Source organism: Suricata suricatta, chromosome 17 (assembly GCF_006229205.1).
Source record: "Suricata suricatta isolate VVHF042 chromosome 17, meerkat_22Aug2017_6uvM2_HiC, whole genome shotgun sequence".
Taxonomy (NCBI): Eukaryota; Metazoa; Chordata; class Mammalia; order Carnivora; family Herpestidae; genus Suricata; species Suricata suricatta.
Window position 1 is genome coordinate 7,416,739 of NC_043716.1, and position 25,237 is coordinate 7,441,975.

General features: G+C 51.2%; 1 protein-coding gene across 1 annotated transcript in view; it reads left to right on the top strand.

Moving 5' to 3' along the window:
- The window catches only part of LOC115282706 (heparan sulfate glucosamine 3-O-sulfotransferase 3B1), a gene marked incomplete at its 5' end in the record, with an annotated part of 42,154 nt that overhangs the window by 13,045 nt on the left and 3,872 nt on the right, over positions 1 to 25,237 (top strand). Inside the window, one exon of the mRNA XM_029928852.1 lies at positions 24,800 to 25,181. Within this exon, the coding sequence (XP_029784712.1) occupies positions 24,800 to 25,181 (382 nt within the window). The remainder of the gene's footprint in view (positions 1 to 24,799; positions 25,182 to 25,237) is intronic.

Consider the following 25,237-nt stretch of genomic DNA (forward strand, 5'->3'; position numbering starts at 1 on the left):
CCCCCCCCCCCCCCCCCCCCCCCCCACCGGGTACAGGATTCTCTTTTCATTCAGTCTCACCTGCGAGCCCATGAAGCCGTCCCCGTCCTGATGCCACTTTGGGGAATGTTAGCAGACCCGGGTTTCTTACGTTTTGAAGAGTTTGACCCCGGGCCCTGTGCTCTCTCTGTCCACCTTTAGCCACTTGGCAGCAATGGCCCTTCTGATTTGAAGTTAGGCTCCGTGCTTCTCCCACTTGTGAAGTTACCGCAAACCTCCTGTGTTCCGGGGCCCCTGGGTGGCTCAGTCGGTTGAGCGTCCGGCTCCAGCTCGGGCCATGATCTCGAGAGTTCGAGCCCCACGTCTCTGCTACTTCGGATTCTGTGTCTTCCTTTCTCTCTCTGCCCCTCCCCTGCGTGCGTTCTCTCCCTCTTAAATAAAACATTAAAAAAACCACACACCTGATGTGTGGCCATCCCTTTAACCGCCCGCCCCCGGACCCAGGGTGATCGTGCAGAAAAAGTCAAGAAAGAGAAGAGAGAGGATCACGGTAAAATCAGGGGACCTGGGCGGAAAGTCGCTGAGGCTGAGGCCTGGGGAAGCCGACTCACTCATGAGGATTTCAAGTCAGGTCTTGCTAACAACCTTCTGTACAAGGCTTCGCCTAGCTGGTGTGCCCTGAGCAGGCTAATTGTCGGTTGAGCGTTCCTTCAAGAAGCTTCTGTCTGCTTTCAAAGGTAAGCGCGCCGGCTCTTCAGTGTTTGATGGTGCCGCAGGGGAAGGGCGGAGGGGTCCTCTTGTATCAGAGCCCCCACAATGACTGCTCACCCCGGACAGGATGCTGAGGTCCCTGGGAGATCACGTTCACCTGCCGCCTGGAAACACGGGCAGCCTCGAGCTGCGGACGGAGCCGATCACTTTAAAAACATTTTTTTTTTAAACCTGGAATTTTCCCTTTGGTTGTCTGGGGCCAAGGGGGAACACTTGGAAGTGTTCTTGTTACGCACAGCACCGGAAAACGAAGGAAACTTTCAGATTAGGTGTCCTTGGGAAAGGAGGCGCGTGAAACCTTTTACAGAGAGCAAGAGGGGGATTCGTTTACTTGTTTGTACAGAACTTAAGTTACAGGGGCATCTGGATTTCCCCTCCGAGCACTCTAAACTTGCTAGAGTGGCCTTCTTATCTTCTGATACGCTTCCCATCCACTCCTTGTATTTGGTGAAATTCTAACACCTGTTTGCATCGCCCCCCTCACCTCTGCCCTGGGCTCTTGCTTACAGGGGAGAGGTCTCTCACAGGCCTCTCACAGGTGGAGGCGGACCCTTTCACACCAGACTGGGGTCTCCCACTGCATGTACTTGGCTAGTTTTTCATTCTTATCTCCCTTCCCTTCCTATAAAGTTACGTATCTTTTTAGCGAGATATTTAATACCCATCTTCTCTTTCTGTGGGGCCTTCTGAAAATCAGGCAATAAGGCAGACTTCTCACCAAGCCATGGCCAAGGCATCTAGATGGTACTACTGATGGAATGTGAGGTCTACCATTCATTTGTTCGCGATCTGATTTTATGCACCAGACCGGTTTTGAACACCGAGAATGGGTCAGGCATTTCAAAAGCATTTGGGAAAATAAGATTTCTAAGGCCCCTTGTCAGAAGCCTTAAGGTGCTCACGATCTTGGTCAAAAGGCCATGGTGAAAGAAGAGAACAAAGGGAGACATTTCTGTGGGAGTAGAGAGAGAGGGGGCCCAAGAGAGGCCACCACTGCCCTGGGCTTTGAAGCATGGGTAGGAGTTTGCTGGCCAATTAATTGTCCCAGAAAGCAGAGAAAAGCAGTCAGAGTGAAACAGCCCTCCAGAAAAAGACCCAGAAAGAAGTATCCCCCGGGGTGGGGGGTGGAGCAGAGAAAGTGTCAAGACTGGCAGAGGAAAACCGGGAGAGAAAAGTGGCTCAGAAGTTAAATGTTTCAAGCGAAGACTTTATCTTACTGGCCAGAGAGATTTGGGGGATGGCTAGCTGAGCCTCTCCTACTAAAGAAATTCTCAGATGTTACATGAGCTTTGCATTTGAATTCTTTTCATGTGTTTTTGAGGAAAATGAAATAATTTGCTATTTCAAGAAGGAAAAAGCAAGAAAATGAAAATGTACATATAGGTGGTTTGCTACTATGAACACCAGCCAGCCTTGCTGGGTTATTTGCATGTGGCTCTTGGAATTCTTCGCACAAGTGTCTGCTCCCTGTAGCACTCATGAGAGGGAATGGGACTCTCTTTCCTCACTTGCAACAGACCCTACCTCTCCCTACTGTCTTCCTGGGTCATTTGGATGACTGTCCTCAAAGGCCTTTGCTCCGGGGCTTGAGGTGTTGGAGGAGCCCTGTCCTTGTCTGTGTCACCATGGAAAAGTGACTTCGGGGCGCCTGGGTAGCTCAGTCAGTTAACAGTCCGGCTTCGGCTCAGGTTGTGACCTCATGGTTTGTGGGTTCGAGCCCCGTGTCAGGCTCTGAGCTGTCAGCCTGTCTTCAGATTCTGTGTCTCCCTCTCTCTCTGACCCTCCCCTGCTCATGCTGTCTCTCTCTGTCTCTCAAGAATAAATTTAAAAAAAAAATTAAAAAAAAATTTTTTTAAGTGACTGCAGTCACTCATCCCATGTGGCTTGGGGTTCTGTTTCCCTGGAGGGTGGGGAAGGGGGGCTCAGGAGAGCACAGCCAGGGGGCTCCTGATTAGTGGTCTGCCCAGGTGAGCAGGGCCGGCCCCTTTTGCACCGGCCTCTCTCCTCCTCCTCTGTCTCCTCTGGTTCAGTCCTTCACTCAGCTCTTCCCAGCCTTGTGTCTTCCTCCTGTCTCAGCTGGAAACAGAAATACCGAGTGTGGCTCGCGGCTTTCTGTGTGAGTTCTATAAAAAGAGCATTTACCAGGGAGCACATGCGCTGGCTTCCTCAGGACTTAAGCGTTTGTGCATTTTAAGGTCTTTGATCAAAAGAGCCACCTCATCCCTCCCAGATGGTGGCTTTTGGGGATGTCAGTTGTGGGCGGGAGGGGGATGGGCACCCATGTCTGTCCCCTTTGGTTGCTCAGCCTCCTGGTGTGGCCCAGGGATCCTCTGTTCAGGTTCAGGTTCAGGTTCAGCCGTGGGTTTAGGTCCTACACGGCGGCCCCACTCACGTTTAACATGTGGGTTCCAGGAAGAAACGGCTGGCCACTTGCTGCTCGTTAGTTACATTCTGATGTGGATTTGATGCTTTTCCGCGTCCATTGTGAAGTCCTTGGGCTTCTCTGTACTCCGTGGCGTGTATTGAGGGGACCGTCAGGGGGAAGCCCGCATTAGGGACACACCGCTGAGGACCCTGTCCACTGGAGACCTGCGGCAGGGACAGAGAACTAGCAAGGACCTCACTTAGCTCTGGGTGTCCCTGGATGTGGCCATCCACTGGTGTTGCTTCTGTTCCTTATGGCTGCGTAGATCTGATTAATTTATGGAACATCTATTCTGTGCCAGACTCCAGGGCTGCAAGGGTCTGTTCATTTCTCAGATATTATTGTGGGTTTATTTTATCAGCACTGCACGAGCCTGTCCTCGTGAAATTTACATTCTACTGGGGAGGCGGGCAGTAACAGAATAGCAAGTGAACTAATAAAACTAGAATACTCCCACCGATAAGAGCCAGCGGAGAAATAAAACAGGACGGAGCCTTGGAAGGGGTAGCGGGGAGAAAAGAGCTACTTTAATTTAGATGGGAGGCCTTTTTCAAGAGGCGATGTTGAGGAGAGGCCTGAATGAAGAGAAGGGGTACCTGAGGGTCCGGGAGGTGGGAATGTGCCCCCAGAGAAGGCATTGGGGCCACAGTGAAGAGATCAAAAGAGGTTTGGGGGAGGGAGGACAGAGAGGAAAGTCTTTGTGATCTCAATGAGGATGCCAGTTGGGGGCTCTGTGAATGGGAGGGCCAGGATCTGACCTACTTTTTAGAAAAGCCCTGACCACTTTGTAGAGACTGGCCAGGGAGAGTGTGGGTGAAGGCAGGGGCTGTGACGGCTTACGTAGAATAAACCTGGATACGTGCAAAAAGAAGGGACCTGGTTAAGGCAGAAAAATGTCGCAGAGGGAGACCTGTTCTCAGTGGGGAAGGATCTCCACTGGGAAGGCTTCAGAGAGGAGGGGACACCCTGGTTAAGGTTTTGGCGGGTGAAGAGGAGTCTGTGTGCAGACCGTGTGGGGAAGGGTTCTTCTTGGCCAGAGGAATACAGGTGGAAAGGCAAGGAGGCCTGCGTGAAAAGGTGTGGTGGATGCAGGGAAGGGTGAGCAGAGACAAAATGTAACAAGCAGGATAGGACAGCGTCAGAGGGATTGAGGTCTTTGGAGAGTGAGCCCTAACCGTGACTCCCAAGCGTCACTAGGGTAGCACTGCCTATCCTGCACTTTTTCTTCCTGTCTCTCTCTCTCTCAAGTATTTCAGCTTGGAAGCGGGATTTACAAGATGCCGTTGAATAGCGTTAAACGCGGTTGGCTCTCGCTAGCCATCAGAAGAGAAGCCACCCAGAAAACAAGGCAGTCGCTGGAGATGCTCTCAGGATGGGTTCCGGGACCCACGTCCCCTAAGCCGGTTGCTTTTTGCTTGTCTGGATGGAGCCTTTCATTAGAGGAAAGCCTAAAGCCATGTAATTAGAAATTCCACTGCTCAGCTCTTCGGACCTGCAAGAGAACGGCTCCGTGGACGCTCGGCTCCAGCATTGTTAGAAGCTGAGCAGGGCCGGGCGGCTGGTGCCAAAATGCCAAACCTGGTAATTAAGAGGTGGCTTTGCAGGCACACACCTGTTCTGAATGTGCAATTAGTGCCTGCCGCCCTTGTTACTGGAGGTGGTACCTCTGTCTGCACCGACCCCTGGGGGGGCCGGAGGGGGTGTACATATGGGTTTCTTTCCCCCAGTCCCCCCCCTCCTCCTCCCACCCCTTCCCTTTCTTCTTTACTAATCTGAAGTCATCTTTCCTTTTTTTTTTTTTCTGGATGCCCAATTTCTGATCATTTAATCCCAAGCCCCCTCTTTCGGTATTTCACCGGGCGCAATTCCAGTTTTCTCCGAAAACCAAAGTAAGAGAGGCTCGCCCCCTCTCCCCTTGCCGTCTTTCTTCTTGTTCAGGAGGGCGTTTGCAAAGAAGGGGACCAGCTTGGAAGACCGGAGGGGGATGATGCTTGGGAAGAGAGCTGTTGGTGCTGTGGGTTTTTTCTTTTTGTCCCCTCCCCAGGAATCGCTCCTCGGATGATTTTCCAGTCTGCATTCCTGGTTTATAGCCAGGCTAATTCAATTTCCAGCTAAGAGGCTGCTCCCCGTACGATGGTAATCTCAAATAGTTAATGAGCTAGAAGAGGCAGCCTACTGAATGGGTTCTTGGGGCTCAGCTCAGCGGCTTTGGCAGCACTAATTTATCAGCCTGTTTGTTTCTGGGTTTGGGAGCCTCCCTCAGCCTGGCTCAGCCTCCTACGTCTCCCCGCTCCCAGAGGCGGGTGGAGCTGTGCCTTCTGGCCTCCGGGCATTCGGAACCAGAACCGGCTTTCCTTTCCGTGCCTGGTTTCGTTAAAGGGAAGGAGGGCAGAGGAGATGACCTTGGGTCTGTCCAGGACACCTGTAAAGCCGACCGAGAAAAATCCTGAGTCTTTCCCTTCATTCCAGAACTTTCTGGACATGCTGCCTTGAGCCACGCTGCCCCGTCACGCGGGTCCTCGGATTCGGGGCGAGGGCTTTCCTCCTGCAGAACACGGACACCGCTGAAAAAACTAAGGGCTCGAGCCACACCGGGAGCAGTGACAGAGGACGTAGGGCTGTGCTTGGGAGAAGCTAATCTGATTATTTTCGTGTGTGTGATCATTTGTTTCAGTAGGGTTGAGTGAGAAATGAACCCTAATAAAAGCAGAAGAGCAGGAGTGCAGGGAACCAGTAAGAGGTTTAGCTTCCAATTTCTAAGTTAATCTCTCTGCACACACACACACACACACACACACACACACACACATTCATTTAATGCAAGTAGGTTTTTTTCATTATAATTTATGCCCCCATATAATTCCCCAAATTAACTTAAAACCAAGTGTTTTTATTTCTCATCCGAAAAGGAGAGAGGGTGGGAACCTTGTGGGAAGAGGACAGTGATACCAGATGGGTCATGTGGGCAGCTGCTGCATTGGGTTTTTTTTTTTTTTTAATCTTGGAGGCCCTTAGAAATGTCGAGAACTGGATGGATGAGGTTCAGAGCTGAACATTCTGAAGTCCAAATCCAGGCTCTGCCATTGCCCAGTGTTTGATTTGGGGCGGCCCCACTTAACGGCCCCCAATCTCATCCTGCCCATTTCAAAGATGGTGCACAGGCCCATTTCACAGATGTCCCCTCAGAAGGTTGGTATTGGAGAGGCAGCCACATCCTAGAGAAGCAGCCCTTCTTGGTGAATCAGGGGAGGGGGCAGATCTCAGAACTGACCTCCTCGTGGTCCACAACGAGAGAACCATCTTCTGACAAAAAGGAAGCCTGCGTATTCTTTATCAGAGGCTGAGTCATTTTTCTTTTTCTTTTTTTAAATGTTTATTTATTTTTGAGACGGACCCTGAGCTTGAGTGGGGGAGGGGCAGAGAGAGAGGGAGACCCAGAATCCGAAGCAGCTCCAGGCTCTGGGCTGTCAGAACTCGAGTTCCTGAGATCATGACCTGAGTCAGTCGGACACGTAACCGACTGAGGTGCCCAAGCACCCCCGGAATCATTTTCCTGTTGCCGGAAGTTCAGGTATTATAGCGATCCGTGTCTCTGTGGCTCCCCGAGGCCACGTGGAGCCCCATTATTAAGCCAGCCCGTCATGGGGATGCTTCTCAAAATACGGAGGTGTGTCCCATTTGTAGGCAAAACGTTTGGGGGGTGAGCAAAGCTCATGGGGCCTAAGTGTGATGCTGACAGTATTGCGTGGACAGAGAAGGCACGTCCGCTGGGCTCTGGCCACTGACCTCCTAACCCACCATCCAGTGAGCCTTCTGATGGTCGTGCCGGAGCCTCCTGGCTGGGACGTGGCTGGTGGACTGTGCCAGGCTCTCTGAGGGGCCCCACAGCTCATTTTCAACATCTGTGTATGTGTCACAGATGTGCCTTTGCTTCACAGACCGCCCATCCCTTCTTGGCTTCTCTGTGGGCCCTACAGGGGAATAGCCCTTTGTCCAGAGCCTCAGGTCTGTGGAGTCTGCGTGTGTGTCCTTTGGCAGTTGGGGACAGTCACCATTCTTTTGTGTCCTGAGTAATTGCTGAAGGGTCACCCACCCCGCGACAGGGAGCCCTTCCTCCAACCGGTCCCATATTTGTGTCCTAAGGAACTCTCCAGGAATTCCGGGTTCGTGGAGACATCTGAAGACGATGGGCGGGCACTGGCTTCCCGGGGCGTCTTCCTGTTCTCAAATGATCCCACTTCTCAGCTTGATACTGGTAGTGGCCCTGCCTTGAGCGACAAATGAATTGCTGCACCCTGTGCGAGCTGGGCGGGGTGGGGCACTGCCTTTCCAGGGCCTTGAGTGAGATCAATTTCCCCAGTGTGCCAACGGGGCCTCCGAGAGCTGCACATCACATCTCTTCTTCTCTCCTTCAGGTGGTTGTTTGCTCAGGGGCTTAAGCCTGTGTGTCCCCCCTACCTCCCCGGGATTTGCAAATGGACTGACTCATTTGGAAAAGTATCAGCTTAAAGGCCTTTATTTGATTTTGTCCTCGAATGGGGAACACCACTGAGCCTCTCAGGGAGAGGCGGCCCCCTCTCTGCACCCTGCCTCTGGCATGTGCCTCCCAGACGGGCTGTCCACCCGCCCCAGGCTGACCCACCTGCCCAGAATTGGCCTTCCCGGACCAAAATTTGGGGTGCCATCTGCCTTCTTTCAATTTCTGGTTTTTGGGGTTTTTTTTATATGTACATATGGACACAAAACCCAAAATCCTTGTCTGTTTAAAACACTTTTTGGGTGAGACCTGCATTTTGCTGCTGACTCCGCCCTGAACGCTCTGAGAAGCTACAACTTAATGCGGGTGAATTTGGAACACATTGGTGCCACGCCCCCTGCCCCGCCCACCTTGCTTCAAAAACTGCAGGCGAGGGGCGCCTGGGTGGCTCAGTCAGTTGAGCATCTGGCTTCTGCTCACGTCATGATCTCACAGTTCCTGAATTTGAGCCTCAGGTCAGACTCTGTGCTGACAGCTCAGAGCCTGGAGCCTGTCTTCAGATCCTGTGACTCCTTCTCTCTCTGACCTTCCCCTGCTCACGCTGTCTCTCTCTCTCAAAAATAAATAAAAACATTAAAAAATTGAAAAGTAAAATAAAAACTGCAGGCCATCCTTCTGGTGCCTGGGTGGCTCAGTCAGCTCAGGTCATGATCTTGCAGTCCATGAGTTCTAGCCCTGCATCCGGCTCTGCACTGACAGCTCAGAGCCTGGAGCCTGCTTCCAATCCTGTGCCTCCCTCTCTCTCTGCCCCTCCCCTGCTCACGCTCTGTCTTTCTCTCAAAAATAAGTAAAACATTTTTATTTAAAAAAAAACCCCGCAGGTGATCCTTGTTTCTCTGTCTTTTCCCATCTCTGCCCTGCGTTGCCGGCTTTTCTCTCTTCCTTCCTACAAAACAGCCTAGAATTAGTTGCCTTTCTTCAGTCCCGCTGCCCCTTCCCATTCAGACGCACAGAATGCCATTTATTTTGCATCCCCCTTATTGAAAGCATACTTACGGTGATTTTTTTAAGTTTATTTATTTCTTTTGAGAGAATACAAGTGGAGGAGGGCCTGGGAGAGAGAGGGAGAGAGAGAATCCGAAGCAGCTCTGCACTGCCAGCACAGAGCCCGATGCAGGTCTCAAACTCACAAGGGAGACCTTGCCCTGAGCCGAAACTGAGAGTCGGATGCTTGACTGAGCCTTATATTTCACTCTTGATTAATGAGAGAACCAAGCACGTGTTATCTGTGGTTCTGAAGAGCCGTCAAAAGAACATAAATTCACTCGGAAGAAAGAAATGCTGCTGTGAATTTACAAAGAGGGTGGGAAGCGGAGTTTGTTCCCCAAGCGGTGGGAAGTGGAGAAGGAAATGCTGAGCCTCCCCCAGAAAGCTTTTCTCCGGATGCCTGTGGTCAAGAACTGTATTGCACTGCTAGGTTGTTAATTTAGGATTCCCAGAGTTGCAGAATATTTCAAAGGCAGTAAAAGCCTAGAGTCAGCTAACTGGAAGGAAGGCACCCCGGTTTGCGGTCTCTTTTTGTTCACTCTAAATTTCTTTACTTTTTTAAATTTTAACGTTTTATCTATTTTTGAGGAGGAGGGGAGACAGAGTATCCCAAGCAGGATCTGAGCTCTCAGCACAGAGCCTGATATGAGGCTCGAACTCATTAACCATGAGATCACGACCTGAGCAGAAATCAGGAGTCAGGTGCTAACTGACTGAGCCCCCGGGCGCCCCTGTTCACATTTTCTTATATCGGTGTTCAGGAGGACTCAGGAGCCCAGATCTGTTTACTGCCATTCACCTCCTCAGTCTGATGTGGCTTCTCCTTGCCTCAGATCATTTCAGCCTCTGTCTAGCATTTGTCCATCTACCCACTTACTACTTCATTCATCAAACAGCCCCCTGGAGCGCCTGGGTGGCTCAGTTGGTTGAGCCATCCCATTTCTGCTTAGGTCATGATCTCACGGTTCATGAGTTTGAGCTCCATGTCAGGCTCTGTTGGAGTCTCCCTCTGCCTCTGCACGAGAGACCCCATGAAGGTCGCTGGCTTGGCCGTCTGGAAGGACGTCTCGGGGAGCACTGGGTGGAGGGCTGGGCAGGGTGGAGAAGGGGTAGCCAGCCCATTTTCTAATCTTTCTAACCTTATTTTTCACTATTCCTCAAAACAAAACAAAACAAAAATAACAAATTAAAAGTCTTCAGTTTCGGCTAAACGACCTAACCGCTGTCTTAGGTTCCTAAACTTCGGTATCTTACCTTCTTGACTTCTTGACTTCCACCTGCTCACAGGAGTAGCCCAAGGAAGCTTCTTCTGTCCCAAAGGACACAACTTCTGGATTCTTCTTTTCCACGTTTGTTATTTTGAGCCAAGTCTACAGTATCTGCTGGTTAGCTTTGCTCTCCAAATACACAGGAAGGCCCTGGAGGGCGGCATGGATGGCTCGTACCCGCCATCTCACTGACTGCTTCATCATCATCTGTGATAAACACTACGTTACATTCCTACTTTGCTTTCCTTCTTAGTACCTAAGAACGAGCCTTTCGGGGTGTCTCAGCCCAGCATCAGTGGATGGCTTCCCGGGAATGCAAGGGAATGTTAATAATAATTAAAGCGAAATAATAAGTAAAATAATCCAACAACAGCACACACAGATCATTATAATAATAAATATAAGTCACACTCTGACAATAGAGAGCATGAAGAACAATTCATATAAATCGGTGAATGAGTGTCATTTGTATCATTGTTAACTGTGACCACTTGCAAGTTTGAAGGGACAAGGTGGCCACGGGACTCAAGGGCATCCAGTTGGCTACTGAGACATGGCCACAGCTTGCTTCTGTCCCACAGGTGCGTTGAAGCACACTGATCTTAGGACACATGTTCTTTGAGTGAGCTTGGCATCCAGGTTCAAGCCCTTCCTTACGTGCATGGCCTTTTTGTGTAATTGTGTCCATTACTGTCATGGGTGAGATGTCATGTATATGTGGGTCTAGAATTAACTTCTTTGGGCATCGGGATACTGAGGTCTTCACCATTTTCTTTCTTTCTTTTTTTGGTGCTTGTTTATTCTTGAGAGAGAGTACAAGCTGGGGAGGGGCAGAGAGAGAGGGAGACACAGAATCGAAAGCAGGCTCCAGGCTCTGAGCTGTCAGCACAGAGCCCGACGCAGGGCTCAAACTCATGAACCGGGAGATCATGATCTGAGCCGAAAGTCAGACGCTTAACCAGCCCAGACACCCAGGCGCCCCTGAGATCATCACCATTTTCCAACATCGCTCAACAGTAACTTATCAATTCTGGGTTGTGCCCTGTTCTCTTTGCATCTCTGCATGACGGCTTCCAAGTTATTTAGCATCAAGCATTGTGCTGGCTCATTTACCTTCATTCATTCATTTGCATGTTCATCGAGCCTATTATTTTTGCTCCAGTGTTTTGCTGTTTTGTGTTTCTTTTGAAGATAAAAGTCCTTGGGGTGCCTGGGTGGCTCAGTCGGTTAAGAATCCGACTTGGACAGAGTTTGTGGGTTCGGGCCCTGTGTTGGGCTTTGCACTGACAGCATGGACCCTACATGGGATTTGCTCTCTCTTAGTCTCTCCCATTCCCCCTTGCCCCTGCCCCACTTTCTCTCTCTCTCTCTCTCTCTGTCTCTCTCTCTCTCTTTCTCAAAATAAACTTAAAAAAAAATTCCTCAACATTCACAATCCAAACAAATACAAATGAAACATGGAGGGCAGTAAGATCACACCAAACGTTTTGTTCTTAGAAATAGTCATTAGGCTTAAAACTAGTTAGAGGGTTGGTGTTCCGCGCAGGCGAACGCAGGGTAAAAGGCTAATCTCACTGGTAATTCTTAGCAGTCTCTCGCACTTACCATTTAGTCATTTGATCTCCTTGGTGCTTATAGTTTTGTTCCCTTGGGGGACTTGCCGGGTCGGCGGGGAGAGAATGGTGTGTCTAAAGCACAGAATTGCTGGAAGTTTTAAGACTCGCCAGGCAGGCAGAATCATCCCCTAAAAACTTCTCTTGAATGTAAGAAATATCCACATGACACATCCTCTCTGGGGCATCACGTCAGACCCCCAACATGGTCCATCTCTCCTGTCCTTGGACGCGAAATCCACAGTCAGGTTGGACTCTGTAATCGGTTCCAAATGTATTACCTATGTGTGTGTGTGTGTATACATGTATAAATGGTTGACCATGACAAACAATGGTTGGGAATTTGGGGAGGTTGGCCTTTGCTCCTGCTGAAAATGGACTATAGTGAACGTCTGTACTTTTCAAGCTGAGAATTCTAAAAGGGGTGGGGAGAATTGGGGAGCTTTGGAGTTTCCATTGGCAATGTGATGCCACTCATTTTCTTGAGACCCCTTTGAGTCCGCTTCCAGCCTGTGGTCAAGCCAACCCGGATGAAGTAGGTATTGATGACGGTAAGGAGTGTAAGATAAGAATCAGCAACTTTTTCTTTTGTCAGCAGTTTTCTCTGAAGTTTATCCTTTCCCTTGGATGTTCTTTCTGGGTAGAAAGTACTTCTTTTCTTCTCTAAAACGTTTTTTGAGCTATTTCAAGCCTGTGATAAGGGAAGTTTATTTGTACGCATTTCCGTTTAGTTTAGCTTGACTTTAAAGTTATGTCTCGGAGTTTTTATTGACCTAATTTACTTTATGCTGTTTTTGGTTGATAACCATAAAACGGGGTTCTGTGTGTTGAGTGGAAGGGAAGCAGAGAGCAGGATGGAGCCGTTATCTTGGGCTGTAGTCAAGAGTTGACTGCGATTTCTCTGGTCCCAGACTCCTACGGGCCGCACAGCTGGGAGGCAGGAAGGTAACTGATGATATCAAACCTTCACTAGGTGGATCTGGTTTCAGCCAGTTGGGTTATTTCTTTCCCTCAGCCTCAAATGGACCCCCGCCCCCAAACTGTGGCTGTTTCGTTCCTTGTAAACCTTATTCTCTGCCATGTTAAAAAAAAAAAGAAAAGAAAAGAAAAGAAAAGAAAGAATCTTCCCAAGTAGGTTGTGTTTCTATTCTATGAAAGGCTGCCTCATTTTCCATTCTTCTGTGGCTTGGATCACCACACTCATTCATTGAAGTCAACCCAAGAACGGGCACTGTGTTTTCCTTTGTTCCTAATGTCCTACCAGGGGACTAGGGAGGACAGTCCAACCATGAGCGGCTTCGTAGCACAAGTGGAGAATTGAGGGGAGCTGAGACTCCTTCAGACGCTTGTTTTTTTCATGAGCCTTTGAATTTGAGAACCAGTTTGGTGTTTTCTTTGTCCTTAGCGGTATTTCCGTAGAAATACCCCTACGATGTAGAGCCATTTGCTGAAGGAGATAATACAGAGACAGGACTGGGGTTCATTCCACTTAACCTTTGGGTATGGTCTTGCTGCTTTAAGAGCAGATTCACCTGCAAACTACATCTAGTTTTTTTTCCATGTAAAGTAGGCAGGACAAATCTTTCGGTTTTACAGAGGAGGAGAGGCAACTCCAAGATGTTAGGCACTTTGCTGGAGACCACACAGCCTGACCTTGAACTCTGACTTTTCGTTCCACTCCACCAGGCACCGGGCTATTTGACAAGTGGGTGCATAGATTCGGGGCCCATTGAACATTGGCCTCTGGTCTCTGTCTGAACTGAAGAGGAGGAGGAGGAGGGGTGGGGTGGGAGATGTGGAGATGGTCAGGCTCCTCTTTTAGAATTTGAGAGCCCAAGAGCATCCTTTTATATATTTTAGGGAGACCCAGAGAGCAAGCAGGGGAGGGGCAGACACAGAATCGGAGGCAGGCTCCAGGCTCTGAGCTGTCAGCACAGAGCCAGATGCAGGGCTCTAACTCATGAGTCTTGAGATCATGACCTGAGCCAAAGTCAGACACTTAACTGACTGAGCCACCCAGGCGCCTCCCCCAAGAACACCCTTTTAAGCCAGCCCATCTGCAGGGAAGCGGAGCCCAAGGAAGGAGCCAGAACACAGTTTGGACTGCATATCCTCTGTGCTGGAAGCCCCCTCCCCTTGCCCTGTGCGGCCTCTCCCCCAGCTTCCCCAGCCAGGAAGGACTAGCCATTTCCCTCTGCTCCGCGTTGCCTGGCGCTGCTGTTGAGTGCTTCAGGGCTCTTGGGCTGAGGCCTTTTGACAAACATTGGCAACGAGTTTCCGAGGGCACAGAGCACGCACAGGGTCCTGGGCCAAGATGGTGAGTGACTCGCTGGAGCCCGTGAAGCCCACCAGGCCGGCCCTGCGCTGCTGGAGGGCTTCCCGGCTTGAGGTCTTTGCAGACCCTGAAGCCAATGCCTATTGGAGATCACATCCCTGCACTGTCACCGCGCAGGGAGCCCGCAGGGCAGGGGCAGAGCCGGTCACCTCCTCCTGGGGTCAGGTGTCCCCCCTCCTGCACTGCGGTCACCTCCTCCTGGGGTCAGGTGTCCCCCCTCCTGCACTGCGGGTCCTCTGCGCCATCGGCTCCGCCCCACGGCAGGGCTGGATTAACTTGCTTAAAAAGTCTGCTTCCCAGAAAACTTTTTCTTTCTAATGATCCAAAAAAAAATTTTTTTTTCTTGGCATATGTTTCTGTTTGTTTCCGGGAAATGGGACAGGGATTCCTCTGGTTTCACAGGATTGGTCCCAGCACACAGTGAGGTTCCCCCCACCCCACCCCAGAGAGCTCATCACAAAAGCCTATTAGCTTTTAATTGAAACCCTCTCTCCCTCTTTCTCCGTCCCCCGCCTACCACCCCCTGCCCCCCAGCCCCTTCCAGGAACAGGAACTCAGGCCTTTGTGACACAGCGTCTATAACAGAGGATTCTGCCAAAAAAGAAAGGCATCTTGAGTCGACCCAGAGGAGCGAGATGCTCTTTTGCGCCCCACCCCCTTATGGCATTCAGGGGCTTTTCATTTTCTGGGCAGTATTGAAATTCTTGGACAATGGAGGCCAAATCCTTGCCATGGGGGCTGGGGGCTGGGGGTGGAGAAAGGGGTGGGAGGGCTGGAGGAGGAGGAGGAGGCCCAGGGAGTCCAGCCCTTTTGATATTTCTCTTCTTTTCTACCCATTACCTTAAAAAAAAAATAAAGGAAAGGGGAAAAGGCCTAGTAAACTTTATAATGAATCATGACATCACTTCCGGCAGCCCTAGCGGTCCAGCCTGGGGACCCAGGAGACCTTGAGAACAACAGACTATTTACAATTTCGTTTTAAATTATTTTTAAAGCCCTCCCAAAGGAGTTCTTTGATATGCAAACATCTCCCCCAAATGGAGATAATTATTTATGGAGATATGGCTCTTTGAAAGGGTGGACTTTAAGGCTCCCCAGGAGAGGAAGAAGGTTCCAGATAAGGAAGGGCCCCTGAACTGATACCCATCTCTCACCCACCCCTCCTCCGGGGGAGGGGGAAGAAAGTGGCTTTAAAGAAGAAACTTCCCAGAGTTCGGACCCACAGTTGGGAGTGGAGTCTTCTCCGGCATTGCCCATAGTCAGGGTTTCTAGAAGTTTCTGCGTGGTCCACGGGTGCCTGGGCTTTCTGTAGGAGAGGAAAGGGGAGGCTGGTAGGCTCTAGTGTGTGTGTGTTTGACCCAGGAGGTGTGCTATAACTTAACAAGGTCATGAGGTAGAAAGACATGGGGGAGGATTTGGGGGGCAGTTCCAGATAACCAGGGTTGGTAAGAGAGGCCTTGGAGAAGATGAGAACTTAGCCCACACTTGTTACCACACAGGATACCGTGACCAGGACGGGCCTCCTTTCCCTTCCCTCCGAAAGTGCTTTAACACTTTCGCCTGGGGTACCAGAAACCTGGGGGGAACACCACCTCCCCACTACCTGCCAGGGACTTTCCCCTTCAGGATGTGGCTAGCGGCTTTGAAGCTTCCTGTCAAGTTGGCCTCCCTGCAATGGGGAGACTGAGGCACTCAGCTCATGCTGAGCCTGCCGGCTCTGTCTCCCTCACTTCCTCCCCTGGGGAGCACAGGGGCTTGGGCGGTCCCAGCTCTGCAAGATGAGGGGACAGAGCAGTCGCATCCCTAGGGACCCAGGGTGTCCTTTCATAAAATAAGGCACTTTTTTTTGCATATATTTTCAAGGCAGAAAGCTTGACATTTTTTTTCTTTTTTTCTTTTTTTAATGTTTACTTATTTTTTGAGAGAAAGACACACAGAGTGTCAGCAGGGGAGGGTCAGAGAGACAGGGAGACACAGAATCCGAAGCAGGCTCCAGGCTCTGAGCTGTCAGCATGGAGCCCGATGTGGGGCTCAACCCACAGACCGTGAGATCATGACCAGAGCTGAAGTCAGACGCTCAACCGACTGAGACACCCAGGTGCCCCAGAAAGCTTGACATTTTTATCCCTTATCTTGTATGTGTAAGAATCTCAGTTTTATGTAGGACTTAGGGTTTTCTTTCATGCTGGGGGGTGGGGGGCCAGAGTGGACCGGGCCAGGCTGCTGGACTCCCTGCATCCCAGGAAGAGCCCGCTGCTCAGAGGGAGAGTGAGTGTAGAACTGGACCGTCCGGAGAAGGGCATATGGTGGTGGCCTAGGTTTAGGGGTGTGAGGCCATGAGACCCCATAAATTCCCCAAGGAGGAAACAACAGCTCACAGAGAAGAAGCCAAAGGGGCACCTGGGGGGCTCAGTCAGTTGCGTGCCCAACTTCAGCTCAGGTCACAATCTCACAGTCTGTGGGTTTGAGCCCCGCATCAGGCTCTGTGCTGACAGCTCAGAGCCTGGAGCCTGCTTCGGATTCTGTGTCTCCCTCTCTCTCTCTGCCCCTCCCCGACATGTGCGAAGTCTCTCTCTCTCTCTCTCTCTCTCTCAAAAACAAATATACATTTAAAAAAAAAAAAGAAAAGAAGCCAAACACCGATGAGATCTGTGTTGTTTGAGGTTCAAGTTGTGGCTTGAAGTAAATTTCAGTTTTTATTTTGAGACCAGTTTCAGGTTCATGGCGCAATTGAGGGGAAGGTGCTGAGATTTCCCTTGGACACCCCCCCCCCACCGCCCGGAGTCGAATGTCTCCCACCCTCCGCATCGCCCACCAGAGAGGGATATTTGTCACAACTGATGAACCTGCCTGGACACATCATAGTCTCCCAAGTTCCAGACTTGTCATAGTGTCCAAATTCTAGACAGGTCACAGTCTCCCAAATCCCAGTCTCTGCCAGGGCTCACTCCGGTATGCACATCCCATGGGCTTGGGCAGACCGTTTCCACTGCCCTAAAAATCCCATGTGCCCCTCATGCTCTGTGCATCTCGCCTCCCCCCCAATCTCTGTGGGACCCCACTGTCTTTGCGTTGAGGGCTGGTCTGTGTGGCTTCATCAGGTGGCATTCTATTTGACTTAACTTTTTTGTTGTTGTTATCTTATTTATTTTCGATAGAGAAGCAGAGCGCAAGCAGGGTGGGGGCAGAGAGAGCGAGGGAGACAGAATCCGAAGCCGGCTGCAGGCTGCAGGCTCCAGGCTCCAAGCTGTCAGCCCAGAGCCCAGTGCGGGGCTCAAACTCACCAACTACAAGATCATGGCTTGAGCTGAAGTCAGACGCTTAAATGACTGAGCCACCCAGGCGCCCTTACTTGCCTTACCTTTAGAAGGGGACATCCTTAGGTCCTAGACAGATTTGGGACTGTGCAGGCATTAGGAAGGAGGTAGTCTGTTTCATTTCATCCTATTCTTTTATTCTATTCTAGTCTATTCTATTTATTCTATTTGGTTTTCGGCGTGAGGGACATAACCTTTCTAGGGATCTGGATTCCTCTGGTTCGTGAAGATTGTTCTGTTTGTTTTCGCTTCTGTGTTCCGAATTCTCAGAGGCTGAGCTCTAAGTCACAGAGCAGGTTCCTGGCTTGTGCCCTGGGCCGGTCACCAGAGCCTCCTGGGCCCTGCTGACTTTACAGAGCAGAAGCGGAGGCCCAACATGTCAGGGACACGGCCAGGGGGACATGCCTGTTAGGAGCGGAACCAGAACAGAGGCCTTCATGGAAACAAGGTGTTTTCTTTGTTTGTTTGTTTTTTTAAATCAACAGTATACCTGTGATGTCAAAATATCTAAGTCCTGATTGACCATTTTCCGAGGCACAGAGCCAGACAGCAAGGGTGATTGGTTATTTTATGTAAGTTTAAAAAGAAATTTTTACTTTTATTTTTTAAAAAATTTGTATTGGTGGTTTATTTTTGAGAGAGAGACAGAGACACAGAATGGGAAGCCGGCTCCAGGCTCTGAGCTGTCAGCACAGACCCACACAGGGCTCCAACCCAGGAACCACGAGATCATGACCTGAGCTGAAGTTGGACGCTTAACCCACTGAGTCACCCAGGCGCCCCTGAAAGAAATTTTTAAAAAGAAGGAAAAAAAAATCTCTGGGAGTTCAGAAAATGTGGGGATACTTCTGCAACCAAGCAAGGCCCTCATTCTCCCGGCAGGGGGAGGAGAGAGGGGCAGGCGGAATGTTCGGCTCCTCCCAGATTTCTTCAGTCTGAGTAGGAGCCGGCCCTCCCTGACCCACTGGGACTCACAGCTTTGTCCCCGCCCCCTCTGGGCGTTCACTTCCCTCTGCTTTGCATAAATGTCTCCAGCGTTTGCTTGGCTGCGCCAAGGTTACACCCATTTGAATAATCTTCCTCTTGATTGTTGTGTAATTTGCCAGTTCAGACAGTGAGTTTTGCGGGAGCAGAGGCGTCACTCCAGGAGAGAGGAAGACGCAGGGCAGGAAAATTAGGGCCACATTTGCCTCCGAGAACATCACAGTTGTCGGGCTTTTTAGAACTCCTCTGGTTCATTCGAATTAACTACGCCTTTGGGCCTGAAGGTTTGTTTTTAATTGTCTGCATTTAGAGGAGCCTATGGGAGCCACGTTAAACCTGGGGACGCTCTTTTGTGAACCCCCAGCCTCTGTTTCCAAAGCCCTATGGCAGGAAACCCCCCATGGGAAGGTGACTTGGCAGGTAGCTGGCTCCTGTCTAGTGGCACAGGTTAGCGAGGCTGAGGGTTCTGGCTGTCTCCTGACCCACCCTGCCTCCGGGGGGCAACAGACATCCTTTTCTTGGGGCACCTAGGGGGTTCAGTTAAGCATCAGACTTCTGCTCAGGTCATGAGCTCACGGTTCGTGGGTTCGAGCCCAGCATCTGGTTCTGTGTTGACAGCTTGGAGCCTGGAGCCTGCTTCAGCTTCTGTGTCTTCTCTCTCTCTGCCCCTCCCCTGCTTGCACCCCGGCTCTCTCTTCCAAAATATAAATAAACTGTTAAGAAAAACATTTTAAAGCCCCATCCTTTTCTTCTCCTTGCATTGCACCTGACTGCATTTTGTTTGCTGCAATTGTTGCGTTCTCTGCCTTTTGTAACCCTTGGAGTGTGACCAGCACTTGCTCTGGGTCACGTGGTCTGCTTTCAGCTGAGGGAGGAGGGCCTGTAGACTTCACTCCAAGCCTGTGACTCAACTAGCAAGTCTTGGATTAACTGAACAACTTCCATTTGGTTCACAGTGTTGTTCTGTTGATTTTTAAAATGTGTATTTATTTTGAGATTGAGAGAGAGCGAGAGCATATATGAGCCGGGGAAGGGCAGAGACCGAGAGGGAGAATGAGAGAGAAACCCAAAGCAGGCTCCGAGCTGTCCTTGCAGAGCCTGATGCGGGGCTTGAACCTACGAACCGCAAGATCCTCACCTGAACGCATGAATATCAGCAAATGACAAGCATGTGGCACATTCCAGACCCAGGGACACCACTAAACAGTGATTTCCGATCCTGGCTGAGCATTAACCCATCTAAACGATGGCCATGTGGGGGCCCTGGCCTTGCGTTCAGAGCCCTGTGGGTGAGCCTCACGTCGCTTTCTTGTGAATTTCTGCAGACACACTGAAAGCCCTCCATGCCCCTTCTACACCGGCCTGGGCCTGGGGTATCCTGCTCTGTGGCCCAGCTCTTTAGGGTCACTGATAATCCCAGAAGATCATTGGGCTGGTCATTGTGGGGTCTTGACGGCCGTGACACGGCTGCCTTGACGTCTGAGGGCTCATGAAAGACGCGGGGTCCTTTCTGCTGGGTCCAGATTCCTTAGGCACGTGCTAACGGTGGTTCTCGTGGGCATGAGTGTGTCGTCAGACTGTGTCTACTGTCCGGCCCTATCGACTTCACAGGTGCCCAGGTGGGTGTCGAAGAGGGGGCGAGGGAGCCCTGTTCCCACAACCGCTGATGTACCGGGCTCCCCCTGCAGCGCAGCTAACTGCCGGAGACGGTGAGCCTAAGAGCTCTATTGTTTTGAAATCGGACTCCTATTTGAACAATTATGATCACAGTCCTCTGATTCCAGCACTGAAATACCTATTATTAAGATCCTAATCTAGGAGAGGGGGGAGGAAGAAAGGCAGGGATCTATTTAAAAGAGGGGACAGGTGTGTGTCTGTGTGTGCTTATCATCAGATTAAGAAGAAACAGAAGGTTGGGAAGGGGAAGGGGCCTGGGAGGGGGTGACCTGGTCCCCACTGCCCGCCCGCAGGCCGGTGAGCTGCGTCCGTAGGAGCCGCCCTCTCCACTTGGGCTTGTTTCTTCACTGGAAATCTGGGGATCGCGGGACCCACCTCAAAGGCGCGTTGTGGGGATTCCATCAGATAATGCAGGTGAAAGTCTCTCTGCAGGCTCGCAAGCACTGTGTAATTATTAGCTGTGATGATCAGTTTGAGAAACTGGCTTTCATAATGAGCCGCTCAATTAAGCTGCACCCTCGCTGCTGGCCCGAGGCCGGCTTGTCTGCGGGGGCCGCCGGGAGGGGCACTCGGGGCCCATGCGCAGGGCCTGCCCTTGGCCGTGTGTCCTCCTCCCTTCATTTCTTCCGGGAACCACTTGTGCCCAGAGAGGTTTTGAGTGCTGGGACCGGAGACCCAGCCGGGGAAGGGGGCGGGGGAGGGGAGCCAGGAAGAGAATGGAAAAAGCCTTTGCTCCCGGACCTGGACCTGGGGAAGGGGGTGGGGTGGAGGCCCCCCCCCCCCCCCGAAGCCTGTGGAAGGGATTTAGGAGGCAAGTGCGGAAATGAGGGAGAGCCCACTTGTGCACTTCAGCCGTCAGCCACGAAGGGAGAGCAGCCCTAGGCCCCATGGGCGGAGGCAAGAGTCCCCTGGCTGCCATTTGCAGGATCAAAGAGAGTCCTGGGGGCGCCTTGCGTGCTCTTTGCCATATGTGTGCGAACTCCCGGCCGGTCTGGGGAGAGAGGGGTTCCTTGGAGCTGGTAGCAGCCAGAATGGCTTTGGTGACCCTTGGGCCGTCAAGCTCCGGAAATCTGTCCGCAGTTCAAGGGATCTTCCTTTGTGGCCAGAGGCTTTGCCTTTGAACTTGAGGGTAGCGAAGCTTGCCCAGTTTCTTTTTTACTAGTTCTATCCTTTGGTGTCTTTCTCCCAGTGGCCTGGTGAGCCATTTCGGTTACTGCCGGGCCCTGTCTTTAAGGACACTGAGGGGGGCGCCTGGGGGACTCAGTCCATTAAGCATCAAACTTCAGCTCTGAGCATGATCTCACGGTTTGTGAGTTCAAGCCCCACATCAGGCTCTGTGCTGACAGCTCATGGCCTGGGGCCTGCTTCCGATTCTGAGTCTCCCTCTCTCTCTGCCCCTCCCCTGCTTGCACTCTGTTTCACGCTCTCTCTCTCTCAAATCAACACTGAGGGGCCTGGGGGGCTCAGTCGGTTAAGGGTCCAACTTTGATTTCAGTTCAGGTCATGATCTCATGGTTCGTGAGTTCAAGCCCCACATCAGCCTCTGTGCTGACAGCACAAAGCCTGCTTTGGATCCTCGGTCCCCCTCCTCTCTGCCCCTCCCCTTCTCAAAAATAAACTGTAAAAAATTTTGTTTTTTAAATAAAAATTAATATAAAAAGGACATTGAGGAAATACAGGCGGCATAGGTTCAGAGGTGGTTCCAACCTGCCTTAAAGAGCTGCGCCTTCTGCATTGCTTCTTTGTGGGGGAGGACCAAATAGGTGACAGTCCCCTGTGCGCGAATCTTGGCTTCCTTACGCCCGTACCCACGTGCTGTGAAACAGAAGGTAACCGATAACTTTTTCCGACACCAACTAGTTCCCATTCTCAGCACAGACGTTAGCGTCAGAGCCTCTCAAACCCCTAGGGATGATGTAAGCATCATCTTTTTTTTCTTCATGGTTCAGATGAGAAAATGGGGACACAGACAGGCTGAGGCGACCTATCTGGGGTCACACACAGCCCGTGGATGCCGAGAGTCCAACCCAGCTGCCTGATTTGGGAGCCCGTTCATGCTGGGTCGGACAGGCTCTGAGGACAGACCCCTCCCCCCGCTGTTACCCTAAAATGGCCCCAAAGAGCTGTGGCCGTTGGTTGGCTTTCTCTCCGTGATCATGGCATCACTTGTATTCTCAATGGTAAACTCTTAATGAATGTCCAGTTGCCGGTGGCTTAATACAGGGAAAGAACCTTGGACGTGATCAGATTCCATCTACTTTTTTTTTTAATATTTATTTTTTAGAGAGAGAGAGTGAACATGAGCAGGGGAGGGGCAGAGAGAGGAGGACAGAGGATCGGAAGCAGGCTCTGTATTGACAGCAAGGAGCCCGATGTGGGGCTCGAACTCACGAACCTCGAAATCATGACCTGAGCCGATCTCAAGTCAGTTGGACGCTCAACTGACTGAGCCACCCAGACGCCCCTAGACACCACCTGCTTTTGGCTGGGATGCAGCCTAGGTTGAGAGGAGGACTCCTCCCGAATCCTCCAGCACATTAGCCCCATGACACCGCCACCGTCATCTTAAGTGCTTAATGGGCAAAGTGGGTCAATCCAGACTTAGCGCAAGCCAGGGATGCTTCCAGCGCTGTGAAACCCTCTTCCTCAGGGAAGACCTCCTTCCCCCGAACTTGCTTTGGAAGGAGGAGCTCTCTCCGCATATGGCCGCTGCTGGCTCATGCAATAGAACTTTCAATCATCATTTCCATAAATGTGCTCGGGAAAAGGAGCTGTGGTCTCTCAGTAGATTAGGGGTGGCTGGAAGCTGGAGGTTCAGGAAGTCCTACTGAGACGTAAATATCTGGTCAGAAATGATGTGGAAATTGTCTTTTTTAAAATTCTCGGGCCCCCGTGGAGATCAGGCAGAAGCCTGTATCCCAGAGCTAATGGAAGATTGCGCGTCTGTGACCGAAACTCGGTCTCCAGTTCGTCAACACATCTCGTTTCCTTTTGATGTGCACATATGGGCTCGATTGTGTCCACCATGTGCTGTAAACTGTGGACCGAACCCGGTAATACTGGAAATAATCATCTCGTAGGAGCAGTCGCTGGTATGTATTAATTACACAGTCAAGCGTGTTCAGAGCATGTTATGATCATTAATGGTCTTCCTCCTCTGTGAACATCCACAAAGTAGGTATGTTCCCCTTCGTGTTTATGGATGAGGAACAGAAGCCCAGAGAAGTTACGGAAGTTACTCAAGGTGACACAGCTTACACAGAAAGCTGGGATTTGAGCCCAGACGGTCTAATTGTTAATGCTAAACTCTCTGTCCCTACAAACCTCCTATGGACAACTGAATGAAGTTAGGTGGACATTACACCCATTTCACAGGGTGGAAGGCTCCAGTCCAGAGAGCATTTAAGTCACAACCTTCTGTCATCAATCAGTGTTAACTTTCAATGCTAACTGCCACTACAAAGCAGCTCTTTTTTTCCTTTTTAATGTTTATTTTTGAGAGAGAGAGAGAGACAGAGAGTGAGCAGGGGAGGGGCAGAAAGAGAAGGAGACACAGAATCCGAAGCAGTCTCCAGGCTCCAAGCAGTCAGCACAGAGCCCGACACTGAGATCATGACCTGAGCTGAAGTCGGAGGCTTAACCCACTGAGTTAGCCAGGCATCCCTTTTAAAATGTAAAAATGTTTTTAATGTTTATTTTTGAGAGGAGAGAGAGAGACAGAGTGTGAGCTGGGGAGGAACAGAGAGAAGAGGGAGACACAGAATCCAAACCAGGCTTCAGGCTCTGAGCTGTCAGCACAGAGCCCAAGGTGGGACCTGAACCCACGAATTTCGAGATCATGACCTGAGCCGAAGCTGGACGTTCAACCGACTGAGCCAGCCCGGCACCCCCGAAACGGCTTTTCAGCACCCACATCATGGCCTGAATCTCTTATAGATTGTTAAGAGTTTTGGTCTGCATACTTTTGTTTAAATTAATGCTATGATAGAGATTGTACAAGCCTTTTTTTTTCCTTTTAATGGAATCTAAAGTATTTTAAAGAAGCTTTTAGAGCTGGGTCTTGGGAATTTCCTCTTGGTAAGTTTGCATCTGTTTACACCTCCTTCTGATTTCACCTGGGTTTTAGGCTGCTGCATGCTTTTTTACAGTAAGGGCATTTGGTCCCTGGTCGCTGTGTTGAAGCCAGTACGGCCTGGATGGGTCAGGGGGACATGGGCACGTGGGTCAGGACCCTCCGGGTTCCCGCCGCACCCGTGCGCAGGCTTGGTGGGCACACAGAGACAGGCTAGTGAGGACTCCGGATGGCGCCATCTCCGGGCGCTCCAGGAGCTGTTATTAGGAAGGGCACGTATCCAGAGGTCTTTGGTGTGTGGTGACAGCTGATGTTAGGGCCACTCTGAGAGTGGATTCCTGCGCAGTGGCGCCCGCGACAGGATCTGGAGAAACTCCTGTCCCACTCTTTTTGTCTTAGAGGAAGGTGCTTTCATATTTCACACAGATGGTATCTGGCCTCCAAACTCGAGATGGGGATCTTAACATAACCTTTTGGGTACGAAGCTCTGTTTGCACTTTTTCGCGTTTCTGCAACTGTCCCCGGTAATAGAGGGAAGCTGGGATTCAAAGTGTTGCCACGGATGGGGCGCCTGGGTGGCTCAGTCGGTTAGGCGGCTGACTTCGGCTCAGGTCATGATGTGAGTTCGAGCCCCACGTGGGGCTCTGTGCTGACAGCTCGGAGCCTGGAGCCTGCTTCCGATTCTGTGTCTGCCTCTGCCCCTCCCCTGTTTGCGCTCTGTCTCTCCCACTCAAAAAATTAACAAATATTTTTTAAAAAAGTGTCGCCGCAGAAACTCGTGGCTAAGCAGGTGTCTTCCTCTGAGCCGGACTCTGTTCTGCTTGCTTTCCCCAGGGACCTGATGCCGCGGACCCTGGACGGGCAGATCACCATGGAGAAGACGCCCAGCTACTTTGTGACGCGCGAGGCGCCCGCGCGCATCTCGGCCATGTCCAAGGACACCAAGCTGATCGTGGTGGTGCGGGACCCGGTGACCCGGGCCATCTCGGACTACACGCAGACGCTGTCCAAGCGGCCCGACATCCCCACCTTCGAGAGCCTGACGTTCAAAAACCGCACGGCGGGCCTCATCGACACGTCGTGGAGCGCCATCCAGATCGGCATCTACGCCAAGCACCTGGAGCACTGGCTGCGCCACTTCCCCATCGGCCAGATGCTCTTCGTGAGCGGTGAGCGGCTCATCAGCGACCCGGCCGGCGAGCTGGGCCGCGTGCAGGACTTCCTGGGCCTCAAGAGGATCATCACCGACAAGCACTTCTACTTCAACAAGAC